This window comes from Aotus nancymaae, unplaced genomic scaffold, assembly GCF_030222135.1.
Source record: "Aotus nancymaae isolate 86718 unplaced genomic scaffold, 86718_ANA_hifiasm-v0.15.2.pri h1tg000028l, whole genome shotgun sequence".
NCBI classification, from domain to species: Eukaryota; Metazoa; Chordata; class Mammalia; order Primates; family Aotidae; genus Aotus; species Aotus nancymaae.
In genome coordinates, this window is record NW_026988441.1 from 18,148,348 (window position 1) to 18,173,143 (window position 24,796).

General features: G+C 52.5%; 1 protein-coding gene across 1 annotated transcript; it reads right to left on the bottom strand.

The window, feature by feature from the left end:
* Positions 1 to 1,699: 1,699 nt before the first annotated feature.
* Positions 1,700 to 23,889, bottom strand: WTIP (WT1 interacting protein). Its single transcript, XM_012438465.3, has 8 exons — positions 23,226 to 23,889; positions 18,783 to 18,884; positions 10,650 to 10,717; positions 10,435 to 10,497; positions 10,125 to 10,255; positions 8,856 to 8,907; positions 7,418 to 7,486; positions 1,700 to 2,851 (listed from the first exon to the last, which is right to left on the bottom strand). Exons 1-8 carry the CDS (start codon positions 23,887 to 23,889, stop codon positions 2,711 to 2,713), a joined length of 1,290 nt encoding a protein of 429 aa, XP_012293888.3. The 3' UTR covers positions 1,700 to 2,710.
* Between the last annotated feature and the right edge of the window lie 907 nt (positions 23,890 to 24,796).

Sequence of the window (24,796 nt, forward strand, 5' to 3'; positions counted from 1 at the left end):
GGTTACCTTGGGATCACACGGCCCAGTGTCTGGCCACCCCACCCCAAACGATGGCCACTCCAATTTACACAGGGCGTGGAAGTGTAGGAGAAGGACCAGGTTGGCAACAAGGAGAAACCCAGCTCAAAGCTGGTTTGAGGGAGGAAGCAGAGAGGACAATTCAGAGGACAACTTTGCAACTGACCAGTTAGAACGTAAAGCAGTCCAGGCTGGGCACAGTGGCTCATGCCTGTGATCCCAGCACTTTGGGAGGCCGAGGTGGGTGGATGAGGAAGTCAGGAAATCGAGACCATCTGGCTAACACGGTGAAACCCTGTCTCTACTAAAAATACAAAAAATTAGCTGGGCATGATGGCACACACCTGTAGTCCCAGCTACTAGGGAGGCTGAGGCAGGAGAATCGCTTGAACCTGGATGGCAGAGGTTGCGGTGAGCCGAGATGGCGCCATTGCACTCCAGCCTAGGCAACAGAAGTGAGACTCTGTCTCAAAAACAAAAAAAAAATTAGCTGGACGTCATGGTCCACACCTGTAGTCCCAGCTACTTGGGAGGCTGAGGCAAGATAATCACTTAAACCCAGGAGGTGAAAGTTGCAGTGAGCCCAGATCGCGCCAATGCACTCCAGCCTGGGCAACAGAACAAGACCTTGTCTCAAAAAAAAAAAAAAAAAAAAAAAAAAAAAAAAAAATCCCTTCTTGGCCTTTTGGCTAAGATCAAGTATAGGATCAAAAAAAAAGCAAAGCAAAGTAGCTCAGCTCGCAGGGAAGAGAGAGCCAGCACCGGAGCCTCCATGGCTGGACTTTACTCTCTGGCCCCACTGGCATCACTTCCTCCAAGAAGTGCCCCCCTGGTCCTGCTGAAGGCCCCACTCCCCATCTCAGTGCTCTCTACTCTGTGGAAGTCCTTGGTTAAGATTCCCTGACTGCCGGGCGCGGTGGCTCAAGCCTGTAATCCCAGCACTTTGGGAGGCCGAGGCGGGTGGATCACGAGGTCAAGAGATCGAGACCATCCTGGTCAACATGGTGAAACCCCGTCTCTACTAATACAAAAAATTAGCTGGGCACGGTGGCACGTGCCTGTAATCCCAGCTACTCAGGAGGCTGAGGCAGGAGAATTGCCTGAACCCAGGAGGCGGAGGTTGCGGTGAGCCGAGATCGCGCCATTGCACTCCAGCCTGGGTATCAAGAACGAAACTCCGTCTCAAAAAAAAAAAAAAAAAAAAAAAAAAAAAAAAAAAAAAAAAGATTCCCTGACCTTCCCTGTACTTGCCAGTTCAGGCCACCAGGGGGCGCCAGCGCCAGGCCTCGGCCCGCTGGACTCCAGGGCTGCCATTTCCTCTGCGGGCACCTCCTGGTGTTCCCTTGGGCTTGGCCTGTACAGCCCAGCTGGTTCCCGGGGGTGCCGGTCCCTCAGGTGAGTCACAGACCTCAACACCTGACGGTGGGAGAGGGAGAGGGGAGCAGCAGCCAAGAGGCAGGTCTAGGTTCTCCTAGGGGCGAGTGACTTCAGTCCAGGTTCCCCCTGAACCCGCAGGGATGCTGCCATCAGGACCAGGGCCCCCACATGCAGACTCCACATTCACGTCAGTCCTGGGGAGCACAGAAAGCCCCCCCTCTGCATTTCATGCGGTGACCGCCCTTAACACCCCAACACACACGGAACCCCAGGCTACCCTAAAGTCTGAAAGGTGGACACATGGTGAGGTTTTAGAGGAATTTATACAAAAGTCCTGAAACCACAAAGTTCTTAACACCTGAAAACCAGCTCCATGACAGACAAATTGGACACGTGAATTTGCTGGAATTTGCTTAATAACAAACCTGGTCCAAGATCTTAGAAAATTATATTCTTTTAAAGAAAATGAAAATATCCTCAAGGGAAAAACTTAATTTAAGTCAAATCCTGTCCTTTTGTAGTGGAGCCCATGCCCGGCGCTCAGACACAGGCTTTCCCGCAGCTCGGCCAGGCACCCCTTCGTGTCAGCGAGGCCTGGGGATGCAGCCCCCGTGGGCTTTTCCCGGGCTGAGCAGGAGGGTAGGGGAGTCCCAAGCCAGGAGCCCTGGAAGCGGGAGCAGGGCAGCAACTGGGGCCGCAAACACCCATCAGAGTTCCCAGGGCCAATTCCCACAGTGACCATGTGGCCACAGTGTCCTTTGCAGGCCCCTTCCCCACAAGTGTTATTCTTCACCCCCTGCTGGGACCCCACCTAAACCAGGCGCCTTCCCACCCACCAGCAGGCACTGCGATAGGAGATGCAGGAACACACGTCCCCACCAGCCCCGCCTTCCAGACCACACACTGCCTGGGAGCACGCTTGTGTTGGGGGAGTCCCAGGCCCCTAAACAACAGACAGCAGCTCCTACCCAGGAATGCACCCAGGTCACCTCACACCAGTGGCCAGGACAGGGGCCCTCTCCATCCTGGTGATCCACGGCCTACCCTGAAGCTGCAGGATGCATGGGGGCCCCCAAGTGGAAAGCTGGTAATGGGGTGAGTGGGAGGCAGGGCCTGCAGGGAAGTGACTTGAGCAGGCACAGACGGTGAATAAATAGAAGCTTCCACGCGGGGGTCCGGCCCCTGCAGACAGCAGCTCAGTGGGAAGGTGGGATTGGGGGAAGCCCACCCTGACACTGACTGGGGCCACCCACACGGCCCTCCCTCCATACCCACACCCACACCCACCCCAGTCCAGGGATGGGTTTTCCCCTGCTCAGAGCTCAGTGACGTGCACGGTCGGTGAGGGAAGAGGCCCAGGCTGGAGGCGCTGAAGGTGGCAGCGACGACACAGCAGGTGGCCCGCCAGGGGATAGCAGCGGCGTCCTTCCTCCCCACTCAGCTGCAGCCCGCAGTCCTAGGGAAGAACACAACCCCCAGCCCCAGAGTCAGCAGAAAGGGGCACATCAGGGTACTTTAGAGGTCACAGAAGGGGCAGACCTGCAGGGATCCTTGTAAGATCATAAAGACTCTTCCAAGGGTGCAGGAATCCAGCATTTTGGGAGGCCAAGGCACTGCCTCGGTCAGGAGTTTGAGACCAGCCTGGCCAACATGGTGAAACCCTATCCCTACTAAAAATACACAATTAGCCGGGTGTAGCGGCACATGCCTATAATCCCAGCTACTTGGGAGGCTGAGGCTGGAGACTCACTTGAACCCAGGAGACAGAGGTTACAGTGAGCAGAAATCTTGCCATTGCATTCCAGCCTGGGTGACAACAGCAAAACTCCATCTCAAAAATAAATAAGAAAGACTCTTCCTCTGCCAGAGAGGGGATGGGAAGCCCAGTATGGAGCACAGAGGACTGGGGCTGCCTCTCAGGCACCCAAGAGGAAGTCACTGGATAGAAGTCAGGCTGTGGGTAGAGGGCTGGGCAGTCAACGTGGGTATCATCACCAAAAAACCCTGATGGTTTGGGTGTTTTTTGTTTATTCATTTGTTGTTTGAGACAGGGTCTCTCACTGTTGCCCCCACCTCAGCCTCCCGAGTAGCTAGGACCACCAGCACACCCGCCACGCCCTGTGAATTTCATTTTTTGTAGCGATGGGGTTTCATTATGTTGCTCAGGTTGGTCTCGAGCAACTGACCTCAAGCGATCCTTCGCCTCAGCCTCCTAAAATGCTGGGATTACAGGAATGAGCCACCACACCTGGACTGTTTTTTATTAGACAGGGTCACACTCTGTCACCAGGCTGGAGTGCAGTGGTACAATCTCAGCTCACTGCAGCCTGAAACTCCTGAGCTCAAGCAATCCTCCCACCTCAGCCTCCCAAGTAGCTGAAACTACAGACAGGTACTACCATGCCCAGCTAATTTTTTCCCCCCAGAGATGGCATCTTGCTGTGCTGATTATGCTGATCTTGAACCCCTGACTTCACAGCCATCCTCCCACCTCAGCCTCCCAAAGGGCTGGGACTGTAGGCGTGAGCCACCATGCCCAGCCAAACAAAACGAAACAGGCCAGGCACGGTGGCTCACATCTTGAATCCCAACAGTTTGGGAGGCCGAGGCCGGCAGATCACAAGGTCAGGAGTTCAAGACCAGCCTGGCCAATATGGTGAAACCCTGTCTCTATTAAAGATACAAAATAAAATTAGCCAGGAGTGGTGGTGCTCACCAGTAATCCCAGCTACTCCGGAGGCTGAGGCAGGAGAATCGCTTGAACCCAGGAGGCAGAGGTTGCAGTGAGCCAAGACTGCGCCACTGCACTACAGCCTGGGCAACAGGGTGAGACCCTGTCTCAAAAAAAAAAAAAAAACGGCAGACTACCTCTTCCAGGGAGTGCAGATCACTAGAAAAGAGAAGCGGGCAAACAGGAGGACCTTCCATGATGAGGTGGGAAGAGAAGAGGCCTGGGCAGAGGAGATTTAAGGAGAAACAAAAGTGAAGAAAACCAAAACCGGCCGTCCCAAGGGCAAAGCAAAGCAGGTGTGTGGAGGATGGAGCAGTTCCTGTGCTGGAAGCTGCTGGGGGGCCCAGAAGGAAGTGTCCACCAGTTCCCGCTATACAGGGGCCCATGGAGCAGGCTGGCGGGATGAATGCCACCCCGAGGTGATCTGAAGAGGCAATGGTGAGAGGACCTGCAGACACCAGGGGAAGCAGGGGGCTGGCTTCACGTCCCTTTTTGGGCTGGGGGCTGGAATGCTGGCAGCTTTCACTCATTACCGAGAGCCCCTGACACCAACACCTGCCCCGCCCTGCACAGGGAAGGGAGCTGGGCTGCTGCCTGGCCCACCAAACCACTCCTGTCCCTGGTCTCCTGCCTGGCCCACCACATGCCACTGGCTGGTTGCTGCTACCAACTGCTGCACACCAGGCCAGGGAGGAGTGCAGGATTCCAGAGGTATCAGTCCCCATCCAACTGCCTCGCCGTGGACAAGCAGCACCGCCAGTGCCTGCCCTGCTCTGTGACTCTCAGCGTCGACCGTCCTGCTGCACTGGGTGCTGGGCAATCCCCAGGGGACCACACAGTCCACAGGACAGCCAAGCAGGTGGAGGGGCGCACAGAGGCCCTCAGTGCTGGAAAGGAGCCCTGGCCCCTCTGCAGAACATCCCTGCTCCTCATCCTACCTCCTGGGTACCCTGGCACCATCTGTGCTCCTGTGGCGCCACTCGCCCCCACCCAGGAGACCCTGTCACCCAAGGGATCCCTGATTGCTACTGCAGATTCCCCACCGCCACGCCCTCTGCTCTTGCTGGGATGCAGTCAGTCACCCACAGCCGCCTGGTTCTCCTCCTGCCCAGGCCTCCTCAGCCTCCCTTTGTGGCCACTTCATCTGTGTGTATCCTGTAAGTGGCGGTGCTCCCTGAGCCATACTGACCCCCACTCCTTGTTCTCCAACTTGCCATGTAAGATTTCATTTTCTCCCTGGCTTCAGCTGCTGTCCCTGCGTCCATCATGGGACCCTTGCTTCCCACCAGGACAGGGGAACAGAAATTGGATTTCCTCCCGCCTTCTATGAGAATAAGAGGCTGAACAGATGACTCCCAGACCCCAGACAACAGATCAGGGAGGCCCATCATCTCTCAGAGAAGGGAAACCCGGCAGGTACACCCCACAATGCCTGACTGACCACCCGTGGTCTCCCTGAGTTGAGAATCTGGGGAGGCCAAGGCGATAGGAATTCCCAGGGCCAAGATTCAGACCTGGTGTGATGGCTAACGCCAGTAATCCCAGCACTTTGGGAGGCTGAGGTGAGCAGATCACTTGAAGTCAGGAGTTTGAAACCAGCCTGGCCAACATGGTGAAACCCTATCATCTCTACTAAAAATACAAAAATTAGCTAAGCATGGTGGAGGGCGCCTGTAGTCCTAGCTATGCAGGAGGCTGAGGCAGGACAATTGCTTGAACCCAGGAGGCGGAGGTTGCAGTGAGCTGAGATGGTGCCACTGCACTCCAGCCTGGGTAACAGAGCAAGATTTGTCTCAATAAATAAGATTCAGAAGAGAGCACCACACGCCAGTGACCCCAAATTCTCACAGCTGTCGGCAGGGTAGTTGAACCCCCACCCACTTAAAGGTCTACTGGACGTGTTCATTTGGGGTCTCCAGCTACCAAAATGAGAGCGTCTCCTCCCCCCGCCCTCACTCTCTGCTGGGGTTCTCATGAACACCCCCAACTCTCAACCCCCAACATCCAGACACCGGCCAAATCCAGTCCTTTCTATGGCCTAACCATCACTCAACCTACTTCCCTGAACTTGGGCCCCCAGTCCTGACTCCTCCAGCTGCTCAGGGAGCACCTGCCTTCACTCCCTCCCCCAGTTCACTCTGCAGGGCTGGAAAAGGAAAGGCAGAATGGGGTAGATGCCGTAAAACCGGTGAGGCCGGCACAGCGGCTCACGTTGCAGTCCCAGCACTTCGGGAGGCTGAAGCAGGTGGATCTCTTGAGCCCAGGAGTTCAAGACCAGCCTGGGCACCATGATGAAACTCCATCTCTACTAAAAATATCAAAATTAGCTGGATGTGGTGGCACAAGCCTGTGCCGTCAGCTATTCGGGAGGCTGAGGCAGGAAGATCGATTGAGCCTGGGAGGTTGAGGCTCCAGTGAGCTATGACTGTGCCACTGCACTCCAGTCTAGCAACAGAGCAAGATCCTGTCTAAAAAATAAAAACTGCTGGGCATGGTGCCTCATGCCTGTAATCCCAGCACTTTGGGAGGCCAAGGGATGGATCAAGAGATCAGGAGTTCAAGACCAGTCTGGCCAAGATGGTGAAATCCCATCTCTTCTAAAACATGAAAACTAGTCGTGGTGGATGCCTATAATTCCAGTTACTCGGGAGGCTGAGGTAGAGCATCACTTGAACCAGGGAGGCGGAGGTTGCGGTGAGCTAAGATCACGCCACTGCTTGGGTGAAGAAACAAGACTCAGTCTCAAAATAAAAATAAAAGCTAATTTTTTTTTTTGAGACAGAGTCTTGTTTTTGTTGCCCAGGCTGGAGCACAGTGGCATGATCTAGACTCACTGCAACTTCTGCCTTTTCCAGAGGAGCTGGGACTACAGGCACACGCCACCACACCCGGCTAATTATTTTTTTTTTTGAGACAGACTTTAGCTTTTGTTACCCAGGCTGGAGTGCAATGGCTCAATCTCGGCTCACTGCAACCTCTGCCTCCTGGGTTCAAGCAATTCTTCTGCCTCAGCCTCCCAAGTAGCTGGGACTACAGGCATGCACCACCATGCCCGGCTAATTTTTTGTATTTAGTAGAGACAGGGTTTCACGATGTTGGTCTGGCTGGTCTCAAACTCCTGACCTCAGGTGATCCACCCGCCTCGGCCTCCCAAAGTGCTGGGATTACAGGCATGAACCACTAAGCCTGGCAAAACTAAAATTTTGAAAAGGGGAGCCCACAGAACACTGGAAAGGAGAGCCGTGTGAGAGGACTGCCCTAGCTGCCAGCCTCCCGGGAACCCAGACTCACCTCACAGTGGTAACATGCCACATGGTAGTCTCTGTCCATGGACACCACACGGATGGTTGTTTCACAGCCCTGGAGGAAGAGATGGAGTTGACACACAATGAGCATGCGAGGACTGGAGGGAAGCAGTCCGTGAGTGCGCATTCCCACACACCACGCTCCCGTCCCGGCAGATGCGAATGCCCACCCCAGAAGCACTGCCACGCTGCTTTGCTGGTGTGGGACAGGTACCAGCAGGTGCACACACACAGACACATGTGGGCCTGAAGTGTCCTCTATGGCCACAGCCCACAGCACACACAAAGGACCACAAGGGTGTCATATGGGTATTAATGGATGTGGATATTATTTTCACCTCATTGTTTCTGTTTTGTTTTGTTTTCAGATGCAGTTTCACTCTGGTTGCCCAGGCTGAAGTGCAATGGCCCGATCTTGGCTCACCACAACCTCTGCCTCTCGAGTTCAAGCAATTCTCCTGCCTCAGCCTCCCGAGTAGCTGGGATTACAAGCATGCACCACCAGGCCAGGCTAATTTTGTATTTTTAGTAGAGACGGGCTTTCTCCATGTTGGTCAGGCTGGTCTTGAACTCCCGACCTCTGGTGATCGGCTCACCTTGGCCTCCCAAAGTGCTGACGGCTCAGGTGTGAGCCGTTGTGCCTGGCCTCCTTTTTTTTTTTTTTTTTTTTTAAGAGACAGGGTCTCTAGCTGTTGCCCATGCTGGAGTCCAGTGGCACAATCACAGCTCACTGAGGCCTCAAACTCCTGGGCTCAAATGATCCTCCTGCCTTAGCCTCCCAAGTAGCTGGGACTACATGCATGCACCACCACACCTGGCTAATTTTTTTATTTTTTATTTTTGCGATGGCTCAGGCTGGTCTCAAACCCCTGGCTTCAAGCAGTCCTCCCACCTTGGCCTCCCAAAGTGCTGGGATTACAGGCATGGGCCCCTGTGCCTGGCCTGTTTTCACTTCCTTGAAGTCTCGAAAGGGCACTGCCAGTTCTGCTTCGGCAGGCACACCAGCCTGGGACAGAGCCAGCACTGTGGGAAGACCCCAGGCCAGGAGAGCTGCAGCACCCATGGTGGGGGCTCCCACACAGACCATGTCCATCCCTCATCTGCTCCCCCAGCCCACCCCACCTCAGCCTGCAGAGCTGAGCAGACCCAGGGAGAAGCCCTTCTGTCAATGGGGAATGGAGTGGAGGCTGGCAGTGGGGCAGCCAAGCAGCAGGGGCCACCACTTCCCTTGACCTCGTGCCAGGGGACATCTGTAGCTCGTGTGCACATGCACGACACCTGTCCCTCGGTCCTGAAGGATCTGTGGGAGGAGCACCTGCTCATCCCTCCCACTGTGGCCCAAGACCCGGTCTAGACCCACACAGAACAGGGCAGTGGCCGAGCTGGGCCAGGCACCTGATCATCTCGGGGTGAGTGGCTCCTACCTGTGCAGGGAGGATAGGACGGGCACAGGAGGCGCATTTTGGTGCAAAAACCCTGGAGGAATAAAGGAAACCAGAAGTGATCAGCTGAGTGACCAGAGGCCAAGGGCACAAGGACAGGTGCAGCCACAGGAGCCCCCTGTCATGGCCCAAGCATCGGGCCCTGTCTCCCCGTGTGCACATCTCAGGGCAGATAGGGAACAACTTCTGCCGTGCCTTCTTATACTGGCCCCCCCGCTTTTTTTTTTCCTTTTTGAGACGGAGTTTCGCTCTTGTTACCCAGGCTGGAGTGCAATGGCGCGATCTCGGCTCACCGCAACCTCCGCCTCCTAGGTTCAGGCAATTCTCCTGCCTCAGCCTCCTGAGTAGCTGGGACTACAGGCACGCGCCACCATGCCCAGCTAATTTTTTGTATTTTTAGTAGAGACGGGGTTTCACCATGTTGACCAGGATGGTCTCAATCTCTTGACCTCGTGATCCACCCACCTCAGCCTGCCAAAGTGCTAGGATTACAGGCGTGAGCCACCACGTCCGGCCTTTCTTTTTTTCTTAACAGAAATGAGGTCTTGCTATGTTGCCCAGGCTGGTCTCAAACTCCTGGGTTCAAGTGATTCACCCGTCTCAACCTCCCAAAGTACTGGAATTACAGGCATGAGCCATTGTGCCCAGGCCTGGCCTCTTATCTGACTACCCATTTCACCTCCACCCAATCTCCTCCTCCAGGATGGCTGCGGGTGCTGCTCTGCCATCTGCCCCCATGTTTCCTGTGAGTTCCCTTCTCCTTAATGTCCAGGTCTGGGACACAGCTTAGCTAGGACCACTGCAAGACCTGGCTCCACCCTGAGTACCAGGGACCTATGCCCAGGACTCCAATTCCACGGAAGGCCCTGCTCAGAACCAGAGCTCCCAGGAATAAACCCGCAGCCACGGTAGGAGGAAACAGATCAGCCGGAAGAGGCCTGGCCTGGCAGGGGATGAAAAAGAGGAGGGGGAGAGATGGTGGGTACTGCAGCCAGGAGGGGGTCTACTGCGCCAGGAGGAGAGGAGCACGCAGGCCACAGCAGGGAAAGAGGCGAAAGACAGCTGGTGGCTGGACCGCCGGGAGAGGGGACGCAGGCAGAGATGCATGCCTGCCCCAAGCCCAGATGCATAAGGGGAGGCGGAAGGAAAAAGGCCAAGAACCAAGGACGGTCAGGCCGGCAGAAAAAATGCTTCCAAGGGAGCCAGGAAGGATAGCTTGAGTCCCCCCTGCTCCAAGCGCCAGCAACTCACGTGTGATAGTCTCGCACGCAGTAGATGTTGTTCTCCACGTCCACGGTGAAGGGAACCCCGTCCAGGCACTCGTTGCACACGGAGCACCGGAAGCAGCCTGGGTGATAGGACTTGCCCAGGGCCTGCAGGATCTGTGGAAGGACGGGGCGCATTGAGGGGTCAGCGCAGGCGCAAGCCTGAGGCTCAGCGCCGCCCCCCGGAGAGGTTCCGGGCTCTGAACCCCGGGCTGGTCTGGAGCAGGGGAGAGGGTGGGGCCTTCAGACTCCACCCATATCACAGGGGCTCCAGGGGGCTGGGGGCAGGGTCTCACCATGTCCATGATGAGATGTCCACACACACTGCACTTGTCGGCCGTCTGCTGGAACCCAGAGTACTGGGAGGGGACACAGGATCCAGGACGTGGTGTGACAAAGGGGCACTCGCAGCCCAGCCAGCACCTGCGTCCTGGCCTCAGGTTTCCACGCAAGTCAGAATGAGGGTCTCTGCCCTAGCTCCCACCCCTGGCACTGCACAGCTCAGACTCACCAGGAAGTCCTCCTGGCAGTACACTTTCTCACCCACGTTGTAGAATGCCTTCCCACGGAGTCTTCTCCCTGCGAGGATGAGGGTTGAGAGGGGTCCCTGCAACACTGGAGACCAGGGATGGAGCTGCGCTTCCAGCTCTCAGCACCCTCCTCTAACAGATGAGATGCTGAGTTATGGGTGGTTTTCTAAATTACCCTCTAATATTATGTCGTTATTGTTATAATAAAATTTCAGAAAAAAAATAACACACACTGTCAACAGAATTACAAAAAATTGTCAAAGCAAATAAATATTTTGCTAATGTAAATTCATGAGTTGATTAATAAACACAATTACTTTAACATCAGGTGAATTCAGAGCAGATTTCTGAGAATCAGTCTTTTTTTCTTTTTTGTGAGATGATGGAGTCTCACTCTGTCACCCAGTTTGGAGTGCAGTGGCGCAATTTCCACTCACTGCAACCTCCACCTACTGGCTTCAAGCAATTCTCCTGCCTCAGCCTCCCAAGTAGCTGGCATTACAGGCACCTGCCACCATGCCTGGCTAATTCTTTGCATTTTTAGTAGAGATGGGGTTTCACTATGTTGGCCAGGCTGGTCTTGCACTCCTGATCTCGTGATCTGCCTGCCTCAGCCTCCCAAAGTGCTTGGATTATAGGCGTGAGCTACCACGCCTGTCTTTTTTTTTTTTTTTTTTAAGCTAGGGTCTCGCTCTGTTACCTAAGCTGGAGTGCAGTAGCACAATCATGACTCACTGCAGCTTCAACCTCCCAAGCTCAAGCAATCCTCCTGTCTCAGCCTCCGAAGTAATTGGGACTACAGGCATACACCACCACTCTCGGCTAATTTTTTTATTTTTTGGTAGAGATGGGGTTTCATCATGCTGCACAGGCTGGTCTCAAACTCAAATGATCTACCCACCTCAGCCTCCCAACGCACTGGGATTACAGGCGTGAGTTGCCGAGCCCAGCCAGAATTAATCTTCCTAATCCATGAACATTAGCAATACAATGTTCACCAGGAGAAGGACCTCAATAAGAAAGAGGTGTCTTTCACCTTTAAAGCAGTGTCAAGAGGGAAATTTATAGCAATAAATGCCCACCAGAGAAGAAAGATCTAAAATCGACACCCTATTGTCAAAATTGAAAGAGCTAGAGGAGCAAGATCAAACTCAAAAGCTAGCATTAGAAATAACTAAGATCAGAGCAGAATTGAAGGAGATAGAGACACAAAAAAAACCTTCAAAAAATCAATAAATCCAAGAGCTAGTTTTATGAAAAGATCAACAAAATAGACCGCTAGCCAGATTAATAAAAAAGAAAAGGGAGAAGAATCTAATAGGTGCAATAAAAAACGATAAAGGGGATATCACAACTGACTCCACAGAAATACAGACTACAATCAGAGATTACTACAAACAGCTCTATGCACATAAACCAGTAAACCTGGAAGAAATGGATAAATTCCTAGACACTTGTACTCTACCAAGACTAAACCAGGAGGAAGTTGAAACCCTGAATAGACCAATAACAAGGGCTGAAGTAGAGGCAGCAATCAATAGCCTACCAACCAAAAAAAGTCCAGGTCCAGACAGGTTCACAGCCGAATTCTACCAGACATACAAAGAGGAGCTGGTTCCATTCCTTCTGAAATGGTATCAAACAATACAAAAGGAGGGAATCCTCCCTAACTCATTTTATGAGACCAGCATCATCCTGATACCAAAACCAAGCAGTGACTCAACTAAAACAGGCCAATATCCATGATGAACATCAATGCAAAAATCTTCAATAAAATACTGGCAAACAGGCCGGGCGCGGAGGCTCACGCCTATAATCCCAGCACTTTGGGAGGCCGAGGCGGGTGCATCACGAGGTCAAGAGATCGAGACCATCCTGGTCAACATGGTGAAACCCCGTCTCTACTAAAAATACAAAAATTAGCTGGGCATGGTGGTGTGCGCCTGTAATCCCAGCTACTCGGGAGGCTGAGGCAGGAGAATTGCCTGAACCCAGGAGGCAGAGGTTGCGGTGAGTCGAGATCGCGCCATTGCACTCCAGTCTGGGTAACAACAGTGAAACTCCGCCTCAAAAAAAAAAAAATACTGGCAAACAGATCGCAACAGCACATCAAGAAGTTTATCCATCACAACCAATTAGGCTTCATCCCAGATATGCAAGGCTGGTTCAACATACACAAATCCATAAACGTAATCCATCACACAAATGGAACCAAAGACAAAAACCACATGATTATCTCAATAGATGCAGAGAAAGCCTTCGACAAAATTCAACAGCCCTAAAAACTTTTTAGTTTTCATGCTAAAAACTCTCAATAAACTAGGTACTGACAGAACGTATCATAAAATGATAAAAGCTATATATGACAAACCTACAGCCAATATCATACTGAACGGGCAAAAGCTGGAAGAATTCCCTTTGAAATCAGGCACTAGACAAGGATGCTCTCTCTCACCACTCCTATTCAACATAGTATTGGAAGTTCTAGCCAGAGCAATCAGGCAAGAAAAAGAAATAAAGGGTATTCAATTAGCAAAGGAGGAAGTCAAATGGTCTCTATTTGCAGATGACATGATTGTATATTTAGAAGACCCCATCGTATCAGCCCAAAATCTTCTCAAACTGATAAGCAACTTCAGCAAAGTCTCAGGATACAAAATCAGTGTGCAGAAATCACAAGCATTCCTATATACCAATAATAGCCAAATCAAGAGCGAACTCCCATTCACGATTACTACAAAGATAATAAAATACCTAGGAATACAACTAACAAAGGATGTAAAGGACCTCTTTAAGGAGAACCACAAACCACTGCTCAAGGAAATAAGAGAGGACACAAACAGATGGAGAAACATTCCATGCTCATGGTTAGGGAGAATCAATATCATGAAAATGGCCATACTGCCCAAAGTAATCTATAGATTCAATGCTATCCCCATCAAGCTACCAACAACCTTCTTCACAGAACTGGAAAAAACATTTTAAACTTCATATGGAATCACAAAAGACCCCGCATAGCCAAGACCATCCTAAGCAAAAAGAACAAAGCCAGAGGCATCACACTGCTGAACTTCAAACTATACTACAAGGCTACAGTAATCAAAATAGCATGGTACTGGTACCAAAACAGAGACATAGACCAATGGAACAGAACGGAGACCCCAGAAGAAACACAACACATCTACAACCATCTGATCTTTGACAAACCCAGCAAAAACAAACAATGGGGAAAGGACTCCATGTTTAATAAATGATGTTGGGAAAACTGGCTAGCAACGTGCAGAAAGCAGAAACTGGGCCCCTACCTGTCACCTTACACTAAAGTTAACTCCAGATGGATCAAAGATTTAAACATAAAACCTAACACCATAAAAACACTAGAAGAAAATGTAGGCAAAACCATCCAGGACATAGGCACAGGCAAGGACTTCATGACTCAAACACCAAAAGCAATGGCAATAAAAGCCAAGATAGAGAAATGGGATCTAATTAAACTCCAGAGCTTCTGTACAGCAAAAGAAACCATCGTTAGCGTGAATCGGCAACCAACAGAATGGGAAAAAATTTTTGCAATCTACCCATCTGACAAAGGGCTAATATCCAGAATCTACAAGGAGCTAAAACAGATATACAAGAAAAAAAAACCCCATTCAAAAGTGGGTGCAGGATATGAACAGACACTTCAAAAGAAGACATATATGAGGCCAACAAACATATGAAAAAATGCTCATCATCACTGGTCATTAGAGAAATGCAAATCAAAACCACACTGAGATATCTCACACCAGTTAGAATGGCGATCATTAAAAAATCTGGAGACAACAGATGCTGGAGACAATGTGGAAAAATAGGAACACTCTTACACTGTTGGTGGGAGTGTAAATTAGTTCAACCATTGTGGAAGACAGTGTGGTGATTTCTCAAGGATCTAGAAACAGAAATTCCATTTGACCCAGCAATCCCATTACTGGGTATATATCCAAAGAACTACAAATTGTTCTACTATAAACACATGCACACGTATGTTCACCGCAGCACTGTGTACAATAGCAAAGACCTGGAACCAACCAAAATGCCCATCAGTGATAGACTGCACAAAGAAAATGTGGCACATATACACCATGGAACTACGCAGCCATCAAAAACGATGAGTTTGTGTCCTCTGTAGGGACTTGGATGAATCTGGAAACCATCATTCTCAGCAAACTGACACAAGAACAGAAAGCCAAACACCCTACGTTCTCACTTATAGGTGGGTGTTGAACGAGAACATGTGGACGCAGGGAGAGGAGCATCACACACTGGGGGCAGTGAGGGCAGTAGGGGAGAGACATCAGGGGGTGGGGAGGGATAACATGGGGAGAAATCCCAGTTATAGTATGCACCTAAAGTAAAATAAATAAATTTAAAAAAAAAAGAGGTGTCCTTGTCAAAGCAACAGCCACAGTGGACCCAGCAACATGCTGTCAGAAGCAGTCCCATCAGAGTCAGAAGAAAGTGCCAATACCTAGCTAGGAACAAGAGGGAACTTCCTCATCTGATGAATGGCATCTATATGAAAAACCCCCAGCTAACATCAGCACAGTGGTGAACTATTAAATGCCTTTCTCCTTCAGCTTCAACATTGTACCAGAGGTTCCAGGCAGTGCAATAAGAAAAGTAAAAAAAACTCTGGGAGGCAGAGGCAGGCAGATCACGAGGTCAGGAGTTCGAGACCAGCCTGGCCAACATGGCGAAACCCTGTCTCTACTAAAAATACAAAAATTAGCCAGGCGTGGTGGTGGACTCCTAAAATGCCAATTACTCAGGAGGTTGAGGCAGGAGAATCAATTGAACCCAGGAGGTAGAGGCTGCAGTGAGCCGAGATCATGACACTGCACTCCAGCCTGGCGACAAGAACAAGACTCCATCTCAAAAAAAAAAAAAAAAAGAAAAATGAAAAAAAAGCAAGACACATGTGGGGCACGGTGGCTCACACCTGTAATCCCAGCACTTTGGGAAGCTGAGACAGGTGGATCACAAGGTCAGGAGTTTGAGACCAGCCTGGCCAATATGGTGCAATCCCATGTCTACTAAAAATACCAAAGTTAGCCAGGCATAGTGGTGGGCGCCTGTAGCCCCATCTACTTGGGAGGCTGAGGCAGAAGAATTGCTTGAACCCGAGAGGCAGAGGTTGCAGTAAGCTGATGGAGCCATTGCACTCCACCCTGGGCAACAGAGACTCCGTCTCAAAAAAAAAAGAAAAGCAAAAAAGCAAGGCACAAAGACTGGAAAACAAGAGGTGAATGATCTTTAATCACAGATGACATGATTGTATTATACAGAAAATCATAAAAATCTATTTTTAAAAACCACAAGAGTAATGGATTTCACTAAGTTGTAGGACAGAAGGCCAGCATATGAAAACCCAATGCATTTTTATATTAAAGCAACAAACAATTGGAAAATAAGCTCACAACTTTTTTTTTTTTTTTTTGAGATAGGGTCTTGATGTCACCTAAGGCTGGAGTGCAGTGGTACAGTCATAGCTCAATGCAGCTCCGACTTCTTGGACTCAAGTGATCCACCCATCTCAGCCACCTGAACAGCTAGGACTATAGCCATTCACCACCACACCCCACTAATTTTTCTATTTGTAGAGATAGGGTCTTGCTATGTGGCTCAGGCTGGTCTTTAACTCCAAGGCTCCAGCGATTCTCCTGCCTCAGCCTCACAAAGTGCTGGGATTACAGGCATGAGCCACCACACCCAGCCTAAACTCACAGTTTTTAAAAACGCGTGTATAATAACAGCATCAAAAAATGAAACACTGGTCAGGCATGGTGGCTCATGCCTGTAATCCCAGCACTTTAGGAGGCTGGGGAAAGTGGATCACCTAAGGTCAGGAATTCGAGACCAGTCTAGCCAACAAGGTCAAACCCCGTCTCTACTAAAAATACAAAAATTAGCTGGGCGTGGTGGCGCACACCTGTAGTCCCAGCTACTAGGGAGGCTGAGGTGGGAAGATAGCTTGAACCCAGAGATTGCAGTGAGTCACGATTGTACCACGGCACTCCAGCCTGGGCAACAGAGCAAACCCTGTCTCAAAAAAAAAAGAGAAAAACATTAATAGACCTACTGAAAGATGTATATGACCTTACATTGCAAATCAAATTTATCTAAGTGAAATTCAAAAAGACCTACATAAATAGATACATCATTGCTAGGAGACAATTTTCCACTGGGTCTCTCAAATTTCTGAACATTTTACAGAGAACAGATAGCTCTCATTCTGGGTTATCTTTTCAAAGGTATCTGTAAAGCAAACTCCTAAGAAGACAGAGGTGGCATCTCTCTCTGGATCAGAAGGCAGATGTGTTTGCCGTCCAGTATTAAAAGGTAATGTAGGCAAGGCGCGGTGGCTCACGCCTTGAATCCCAGCACTTTGGGAGGCCAAGGTGGGAAGATTATTTAAGGTCAGGAGTTCAAGATCAGCCTGGCCAACATAGGGAATCTTCATCTCTACTAAATATACAAAAAATTATCAGGGCATGGTGGCGCATATCTGTAATCCCAGCTACTTGGGAGGCTGAGGCAGGAGAATTGCTTGAACCCAGGAGACCGAGGTTGCAGTGAACTGAGATGGCACCACTGCACTCCAGCCTAGGTGACAGAATAAGACTCTACCTAAAAAAAAATAAAAATAAAAAAATCCAAATACAAATTGTTGGCAAATATGTATTAATAGAATAACCCATCTCTCTTACATTTCTAGTGGGAGTACAAAATGGTACAACTCTTTTGGAAAACAGTTTGGCCCAAGTTAAATATACATTTTATCCTATGACCCAGAAATACCACTCTGGAATTTACTCAAAAGAAATAAAAACATGGATCTACAAAATGAACTCCACAAGGATATTCACAACAGAATCTAATATCCAACAGATAAATGGACTTAAAATCTGTGGTATATTCATTCATTCAGTGAATTTCTATTCCGCAATAAAAAGGAGCGAACTGCAGATACGTGCAACATGAATTTTTAAAAATGAAAAGGGTCAGGCACGATGGTTAATTCCTGTAATCCTAGTGTTCTGGAAGGCCGAGGCAAGAGCATCACTTGAGCCTAGGAGTTCAAGACCAGCCTAGGCAACACAGCAAGACCCTGTCTCTACAAAGATAAAAAAATTAGCCAGGCATGGTGCCACATGCCTATAGTCCCACTACTCATTGTGGGGATGAGGCAGGAGGATCGCTTGGACCCAGGAGGTTGAGGCTACAGAGACTGGGCCACTGCACTTTAGCCTGGATGTAAAGGTAAGACCCTGCCTCTTAAAAAAAGAAAGACAATGAATAGAAGATCAGCCATAAAATAGTACGCACTATGGGAATGCATTTATATCAAGTTCTAGAATGGACAAAACTCTCATACAGTAGTAGAAATCAGAATACCAGTTGGGCAGATATGATAAGGGACACACAGGATCGACTGAAAAAGGGCAAGATCAAAGTTTCGAGGGTATTTAACCAGGCGAGGTGGCTCACACCTGTACACCCAGCACTTTGAGGCCGAGGCTGGCAGATCACTTAAGCTCAGGAATTTCAGACCAGCCTGGCCAACATGATAAAACCCTGTATCTACCTAAAAATACCCACAAAAAATTAGCTGGGCGTGGTGGCACACGTGCCTGTAATCCCAGCTACTCAGGAGGCTGAGACAGGAGAATCACTTGAACCTGGGAGGTAGAGGCTGTGGTGAGCTGAGATCACTCCACTGCACTCCAGCCTGGGCGACAGAGTAAGACTCTGTCTCAACAACAACAACAACAAAAATAGACTGCAGGAAAAAGAAATATCAGTCGTATGTCCAGACAAGCAGAAGGTTCTTCACGGGCTTCTAACCCTGCTCCCAGGCAGCTGGATAACACTGGTGCCCTGCATGGTACAGAGGCTCCATAGCTGAGGAGCAGGGGGCAGCCCTGCCTTACAGCCAGCAAAAGGCTCCTTAGTGGCCCCACGCCTCCTCCCCAGACAGAGTCCTCCACAGCCCAGCCTGGGCCCAGGTGCAAGGGGGTTTGAGGGGAATGGGGATGACGTGGCAGGTCCCCTTCACAGGGCACGAGGTTACCTACCACAGGAGTCACAGGTGAAGCAGTCAGTGTGATACAGGCTCCCCATTGCCTGGCACGCCTGCTGGGCTCCGTAGATGCCAAGCCCACACTTGATGCAAATGCCTAGGAGAGGAGAGGCAGGAGAGAGCAGGGGTTAGCGCCACGGCCTATACCACCCAACGGACACCATCTGACTCGCATCTTTTTTTTTTTTGAGATAGAGTTTCCCTCTTACGCTCCCAGGCTGGAATGCAATGGCACAATCTTGGCTCACCGCAACCTCCACCTCCTGGGTTAAAACGATTCTCCTGCCTCAGTCTCCCAAGTAGCTGGGATTACAGGCACGTGCCACCACGCCCGGCTAATTTTTTGTATTTTTAGTATACATGGGGATTCACTATGTTGGTCAGGCTGGTCACAAACTCCTGACCTCACATGATCCACCCGCCTCAGCCTCCCAAAGTGCTGGGATTACAGGTGTGAGCCACTGCACCCAGCCTTTTTCTTTGCTTTTTTTTTTTTAAAGACAGAGTCTTGCTTTGCTATCCAGGCTTGAGTGCAGTGGTGTAATCATAGCTCACTACAGACTTGACTCCTGGGCTCAAGCAATCCTCCCACCTCAGCCTCCCGAGAAGCTGGGACTACAGGCAAGTACTGCTATGCCCAGCTAAGGATGTGTGCTTTTTAAACCAGGTATTCATAGAAGCCTCACTCACAAGGTGATATTTGAACAAAGGCCTGAAGGAAACAAGGAAGGGAGCTGGGTGCAGTCACTCACACCTACAATCCCAGCACTTCGGGAGGCCAAAGTGGGAGGATCACTTGAGCCCAAGAGTTCCAGACCAGCCTGGGCAACACAGCAAGACCCCCATCTCTACAAAAAATTATTTTGTTGTTTTTTTGTTTTTGTTTTTTGTAGAGACGAGGTTTCACCACGTTGGCCAGGATGGTCTCAATCTCCTGACCTTGTGATCTACCCGCCTCAGCCTCCCAAAGTGCTGAGATTACAGGTGTGAGCCACCGCGCCCAGCCTACAAAAAATTTTTAAAAACTATCCAGGCGTGGTGGCCTGCACCTGTGGTCCCAGTTACTCAGGAGTCTGAGGCAACAGGATCGCTTGAGCCTGGGAGTTCAAGGCTGCAGTAAGCTGTGATCGCACCACTGCACTCCAGCCTGGGCAGCAGAGCTAGATCCTGTCTCTAAAATAAAAATTAGCAGGGCACAGTGGCTCACGCCTGTAATCCCAGCACTTTGGGAGGCTGAGGCAGACAGATCACCTGAGGTCAGGAGTTCGAGACCAGCCTGATCAATATGGTGAAATCCTGTCTTTAATAAATAAATAATAAAAATAAAATAAAATAAATTAAAAATAAAAATAAACAAAGGGAAGGAGCAAATGAAAAGAGGAGAGCTGAAGGTGCAAGAGGTGGAGACTGGCGATGGGAGGAAGCTCATCCTCTCAGACAACAGGCGAGCGCAGCTGACATGAACTTGGAGCATCTACGGGGCATGGGGGGGCAGGAAGCTGGTGGAGATGGATTGTAACTTCAGACCTCAAGATTCCAAGCAAAGTCAGAAGCAAAGGTAGGGGTCCGAGGAGAGAGGAAGGTTGTTGAGAGAATAACAGAGGTGCCGGGCGCATTGGCTCACATCTGTAATCCCAGCACTTTGGGAGGCCAAGGTGGGCAGATCACCTGAGGTCAGAAGTTCCAGACCAGCCTGGCCAAAATGGCAAAACCCCATCTCCACTAAAAATACAAAAATTAGCCAGCCAAGGTGGCGAGCACCTGTAATCCCAGCTACTCAGGAGGCTGAGGCAGGAGAATCACTTGAACATGGGAGACAGAGGCTGCGGTGAGCCAAGATTGTGCCATTCAATCCAGCCTGGGCAACAAGAGTGAAACTCCATCTCAGGGAAGAAAAAAAAAGAAAGAGAATAACAGAGGAAACTGACAAAGGCTTAGATTGTCACTGGTACCAGGAAGACCTGCGAGGGGAGGACGACAAACCTCCGAGGGTCCTGAGGGCATCCTCAGAGCCCTTCCCAGCCTGATATAGCGCAGCCACAGAGGGGGTTGATGCACAGACAGCAATTACAGGAATGAGACGAACTGCCGAGAAGCAGGCTGGGGTTACAACTAAGGACTGCTGGAGTGAAGCAAAAACAGGGCGTGGCCCTGAGAGTGGGTGGCTGAAGAGAAGGCAGGGAGGTCACCAAAGCTGAAGAGGTTCCGGAAGCCTGAGGCTGTTGGCTGGCTAATGGCAGCGGAACTTGGGGAGGGGTGATGGGAAAGTTCCGAAGACATCAGTGAATAGCACAGAGCGACCAAGAGGTCAGCTGGTACCAGGGCCAAGGACAGGAAGGGATGAGGGTTGGGAAGAAAAAAAAAATGCTCTGGCCAGGCGCAGTGGCTGCCGCTTGTAATCCCTACACTGGGAAGCCGAGAAGGGAGGATTGCTTGAATCCAGGGGTTCGCGACCAGCCAGGACAACAAAGCAAAACCTCATCTCTACAAAAAATAAAAAAATGTAGCCAAGCGTGGTGATGTGCACCTGTGGTCCCAGCTACTCAGGAGGCTGAGGCAGGAAGATCGCTTGAGCCTGGGAGTTCAAGGCTGCAGTGAGCTCTGATCTCACCACGGCACTCCAGCCTGGGTGACAGAGTGAGACCCTGTCTATAAAAAACAAAAAATTTAATTTAAAAAAGCCACATTCTGAGGACAAGGTTTATCAGAGATCACTAAAGCTCAAGCTACCTGCAGACTTCCTTTTGTAAAATGCTGTATTATTCTGGTTGAACTCTATGAAACTGCCACTTTTGTAACTCATCAAAGTCAAATATCATCAGAGCCATATAGTTCAAACAAATAGTTGCCCATATTTTTCTAAATCAGGAAAGTGGGCCTGGCACAGTGTCTCACTCCTGCAATCCCAGCACTTTGGGAGGCCGAGGTGGGTGGATCTCCTGGTCAGAGTTTGAGACCAGTCTTGCCAACATGGTGAAACCCCATCTCTACTAAAAATACAAAAATTAGCCGGGCGTGGAGGTGCGCACCTGTAATCCCAGCTACTGGGGACTCTGAGGCAGGAGAATCACTTGAACCCGGGAGGTGAAGGTTGCAGTGAGATCGCGCCACTGCACTCCCGCCTGGCGACAGAACGAGACTCCCGTCTCAAAAAAAAAAAAAGATCCAGTTCAGGGCAGCCATGAGCTGCTGACACCATCGAATGCTCAAAGACACAAACCCCAGGACGGCCACGGTCTCAGGCATGGTGACCATCCATCCACCAAAGCCAGGTGCTTAATACAGAAGGCGAGTTAGGGAGTTCTCTCCCCAGGCCTCACAGTACCTCTGCCCGGCTCACAATCTCACCCAAAGAGCTGTCCCAAGAACTAGAGATCGGGCTCCCGGGCCACACTGGGAAGTGGAGGCTGTTAGGCTGCTGGGCTCTGCAGATGCACCTGCAGCAGGATTCCTTCAGGAAACACCCTGTCTCCACAGCACAGCCCAGGCGAGGGCAGCCCCATGTGACTGGCTTGGCTCCCCTCTCCCCCAAAGTGGGCTTTCTTCCCTCACACAGTCTCCCTCTCCAGCCGATACCACCACCAAAGCCTGGGTGAGGCGGTGTCCGCTGGTACCTGGGCCACTCCATCTCCCGTTTGCTGTCCACACCCATACCGTGGTGGGGCAGACGGGAAAGCACCCTTTCTGCTGATCACGAAGCATGAAAGGATCGGATAGGATGAGAGCGCCAAGGATAAAGAATAAAAGATCAGGCCAGGCGCAGAGTGGCTCAAGCCTGTAATCCTAGCACCTTGAGAGGCCGAGGAGGGCGGATCGCTTGAGCCCAGGAGTTTGAGACCATCCTGAGCAACATAGTGAGCAACATAGGGACGCCGTCTCTTAAAAAAAAAAAAAAAAGCGAGGCGTGGTGGTGTGCACCTGTAGTCACAGCTACTAGGGGAGGCTGAGGCAGGAGGATCGCCTGAGCCTGAGAGGCGGAGGCTACAGTGAGCCAAGATAGCGAGCACCACTGCACTCGTCTGGGCGACAGGGCAAGACCCTGTCTCAAAAAAAGAAACGGAACAAAAGGAAGCAAGACCTTGTCTCGAAAAAAGGAAGAAAGAAAAAATTATCAAAAAAATGGCTCAGTGTACCCATGAACCTAACTTGCCTGTTAGGAACCTCGCCATTAACTTACTCGCCCAGAACCCCTCCAGTGGTGGGGAACCCAGGAACGGGGCTGAAGCTGCAGCTGGGGATCCATGCACACTCACTCACCCTCCGCGCTCCCTAGGCCCCGGGGAACGCATCTTCCTCGTCCCAGTCCCGTGCACCCACTCACTGCACCCCGAGCCCGCCCCGCGCTCTCCTCTGCAGAGCCGGCAGCCTCCTCGAGGCCGTCCCGGAATCCTGGACCCCGGCCGCGCGCGCAGGGAACTGCGGACCCGATCCCACTTACCGAAGTAGTCCCGCGCCATGCGTGCCTCCAGCGCCCGCTCCAGCTCCCGGGTGAGCGCTTCCAGCCGCCTCTCGGCCGCGCTCGGGCAGCCCTCCCGGCCCGGCGGCAGCGGGAGCGCAGGCAGTGGGAAGGGGACCGGCCCCGCAGGCTCCGGGGAGCGAGCAGGCGCGGGGCAAGCGCCGGGCGGGAGCAGGTCGGCGTAGGCGCCGGCGGAGCCCCGGGAGCCGAGGCTGGACACGCTGGAGCGGGCGCTGCCCACCGACGGCGGCCCGGGGCCAGGGCGCGGGTCCGAGCGGCCGGAGCGCGGGCTGCCGTGGCGCTGGTCGTAGCCCAGGCTGATGCCGCTGGAGCGGGCGCTGCCGCCGCCGCCGCCGCCGCCGTCGGAGCCCGCCAGGCTGGCCCGCGGGCTGCACGCAGGCTGCACGCTAAGCTCTGGGGCCGCCGCGCGCCGGGGACCCCGTTCCCCGCGGCTCAGTCCGTCCGCCCCAGCCTCGGGGCCTCCGCCGCCCTTCCCTCTACGGCCCAGCGCCGCCTCGTCTGCAGGCCCAGGCCGCGGCCCCCGCCGCCCCCGGGCCGGAGAGTCGCCCCCGGGCTCTAGCTCCCGCAGGGCCAGCCCAGCCAGGAGCAGGGCCGCCTCGTCCGCGGCCGCCCGGGAGCGCTGCATGGCCCTGCCCGCCGGCCCTGGCGCGTCACCTCCGCCTCCGCTTCCCGCCGCCGCTCCGGCCGGGCCGCCGCATCGTCCGCCCGAAGCCCGGAGCCCGCCCGGGGACCCCTGGGCGCGGGGCGGGGCGGGGCCGGCGCCGGCGCCGGGCCGGGGTCGCTCCGGCGGCCACGCGCGGGCCGGGAGACTCGGCGCCCCGCTCGGTGGCGCGCGCGGCGGAGGAATGTGCGCTCTCAGGCGCCGGGCCGCGCCCCCTCCTCGCTGCGGCCGCGCGGGGGGCGGAGGGCGGAGGGACTCCTTTGCGGGGCAGGAATGCGAGGAAGGAGACGGCGCTGCGGCCTCTGGAATGTTGGGGGAGTGGCAGCGGCCGCGCTGCGCCGGGAGCTCGAAGGGGCGTGGAGGCGGGGCTGGGATGCGCGGGCGGGCGGTGGAGGCACTGCGGGGAGAGCACGGGGTCCGTGGGGCACCGGGCCGTCGGACTGCTGGGAAGAGCCCGAATTCCCGCAGGCTGAGCTCGAGGCCGCTGGCGCCATCCGGGCCGGAGAGATCCGAGCAGTCGACAGCATCCCTCGTATTCCGCCCCATCTCCCTTCCCAGCGCCGCCTCGCTCTCCCGCGCTGCAGGGCCGACCCAGCTCAGCTTGGAGCGCAAGCGCTGCGCCCGCCCCATGCCAGGAAGACTGTGCGCCTCGCGCACAAGCGTCCCCACGACCCTCTGCCCGGTCCGGGGCCAAGTGGCCGCGCACGGGCCTCTGGAGCCCCCTTCTGACTGCTGGAGAAGGCGCCCAGAGCTAGGAGCGGGTTGACTGGGGAATGGTCCTCGCGCTGGGTCGCTTCGCGCAGGCCCCCAAGGCCAGGCCAGAAGCAGGCCTCAGGCTCAGAGCCGGTGGGCGGCGAGCCTCGGCTGTGGC